The sequence below is a fragment of the Scophthalmus maximus genome, chromosome 17 (genome assembly GCF_022379125.1).
Source record: "Scophthalmus maximus strain ysfricsl-2021 chromosome 17, ASM2237912v1, whole genome shotgun sequence".
In the NCBI taxonomy this organism is placed as follows: domain Eukaryota; kingdom Metazoa; phylum Chordata; class Actinopteri; order Pleuronectiformes; family Scophthalmidae; genus Scophthalmus; species Scophthalmus maximus.
In genome coordinates this window covers 20,300,001-20,302,500 of record NC_061531.1, presented here as the reverse complement: position 1 = coordinate 20,302,500, position 2,500 = coordinate 20,300,001, and the positions used below count along the sequence as shown (strand labels likewise).

General features: G+C 40.8%; 1 protein-coding gene across 1 annotated transcript in view; it reads right to left on the bottom strand.

Moving 5' to 3' along the window:
* The window catches only part of rapgefl1 (Rap guanine nucleotide exchange factor (GEF)-like 1), a 17,016-nt gene that overhangs the window by 7,648 nt on the left and 6,868 nt on the right, over positions 1–2,500 (bottom strand). The window contains exons 4-6 of the mRNA XM_035615794.2: positions 1,874–2,048; positions 515–612; positions 40–152 (exon numbers count right to left, since the gene is read on the bottom strand). Coding sequence (XP_035471687.1) covers positions 40–152; positions 515–612; positions 1,874–2,048 — 386 coding nt within the window. The remainder of the gene's footprint in view (positions 1–39; positions 153–514; positions 613–1,873; positions 2,049–2,500) is intronic.

Here is a 2,500-nt window from a genome sequence, read left to right as displayed (position 1 = left end):
GTGAGTGTGTGTGAGTGAGTGTGTGAGTGTGTGTCGTACTCTCGTCGGAGCCCCTGAACGCCTCTCTGGGCTGCAGGCAGGCGTCGATACGTCTGAAGTGTCTGAACAGAGGACGGACCTGCTTCTTCCTGATCTCCTTCTCCTCGTCACAGCTGAGCACACACACACACACACACACACACACACACACACACACACACATACACACACACACACACACACATACACATACACACACACTGTTAAAACAGGTTGTCTTGTTTCTTGGCTCAATGAAAACTCATCTGACTTAACGAAGTATCAAATTAAATGTGATAATTGTATCATCGTCATCAATATAATTATAATATAATTATAACTCCATGGTGAATAATAACAAGAAACCAACACATCATGTGGTATAAATACACACAGAAACATATTCAATGTAAATACATATATTTATATCATATACACATATATTTATATATATATATATATATATAAATATGTATATATTGTGTGTGTGTCTCACGGGCAGTGTAAGATCTCCGTCCATCTCTGCAGCTTCAGGACGTCGTCCACCAGCTCCGGACACCGGGTCAACTCCTGGAGCGCACACAGGTAGAGCTCCTACACACACACACACACACGCAGACAGACACACACACATACACACACACGCACGTATACACACACACACAAACACACTCACACACGCACATACACACACACACACACACACACACACACACACACACACACACACAGACACACATGCAGACACACACTCACACACGCAGACACACACACACACGCACATACACACACACACACACACACACACACACACACACACACACACAGACACACACACACATGCAGACACACACTCACACACGCAGACACACACACACACACACACACACACAGACACATGTATACATGTTGTGTACATGTAGTGTAGTAGATGTTGTATACATGTTGTGTAGTAGATGTTGTGTACATGTTGTGTACATGTTGTGTAGTAGATGTTGTGTACATGTTGTGTACATGTTGTTTACATGTAGTGTAGTAGATGTTGTATACATGTTGTGTACATGTTGTTTACATGTAGTGTAGTAGATGTTGTATACATGTTGTGTACATGTTGTTTACATGTAGTGTAGTAGATGTTGTATACATGTTGTGTACATGTTGTTTGCATGTAGTGTAGTAGATGTTGTATACATGTTGTGTACATGTTGTTTACATGTAGTGTAGTAGATGTTGTATACATGTTGTGTACATGTTGTGTAGTAGATGTTGTATACATGTTGTGTACATGTTGTTTACATGTAGTGTAGTAGATGTTGTATACATGTTGTGTACATGTTGTTTACATGTAGTGTAGTAGATGTTGTATACATGTTGTGTACATGTTGTTTACATGTAGTGTAGTAGATGTTGTATACATGTTGTGTACATGTTGTTTACATGTAGTGTAGTAGATGTTGTATACATGTTGTGTACATGTTGTGTACATGTTGTGTAGTAGATGTTGTATACATGTTGTGTACATGTTGTTTACATGTAGTGTAGTAGATGTTGTATACATGTTTTGTACATGTTGTTTACATGTAGTGTAGTAGATGTTGTATACATGTTGTGTACATGTTGTTTACATGTAGTGTAGTAGATGTTGTATACATGTTGTTTACATGTTGTTTACATGTAGTGTAGTAGATGTTGTATACATGTTGTGTACATGTTGTGTAGTAGATGTTGTATACATGTTGTTTACATGTAGTGTAGTAGATGTTGTATACATGTTGTGTACATGTTGTGTAGTAGATGTTGTAAACATGTTGTGTAAATGTTGTGTACATGTAGTTGTGTAGACGTGTAGTTGTACCTTGGTGAAGCTGTACCCTCTCTCTCCCTCCTCCTGCAGCAGTTCTCTGTACGTGTCCATGTATCTGAACGCGACACTCAGAACCGCCTGCTTCCTCTCCGCGGCGTCCATCTCTCCGTGTCTCTCGGCCCCGCCCCCTCTCCTCTCAGGCTCTGCCTCCGTCTGCAGAGTGAATCTGGGCGTGGGAGTTAAGGAGCGTCACCGTGACGACGCGAGGACACGACGTACGATCAGAGTTTGAATCACAGCCAACACTTGTCAATCAAAGACTGAAATGTTTGATTTACGACATAAAAAATACAAATACGACATTTTGTATAACAAGGTTCATTAAGACGAGTTCAACAGCAACAACAGATCTGGATTCAAAATAGTCCAAACGTTACATCATCATCCTGCGTTCGGTCGACAGAAAATGAACGGTAAGCTACAGAAGGATGCAACATGCACGTGTCCAGTAGGGGGCAGACACTCACGACTGTCACGATGTCGTTGATTTAAAGGGGCAGTACATGATTTTAAAGCAAAACACATTTTGTAAAAATCAGCGAATATTTCCTTGCGGTCCGTCAGCTGTCGGTTCTGTGCGGCAAAAAAAATCTGTGATTTTGGATTCCTGCCCTCTAG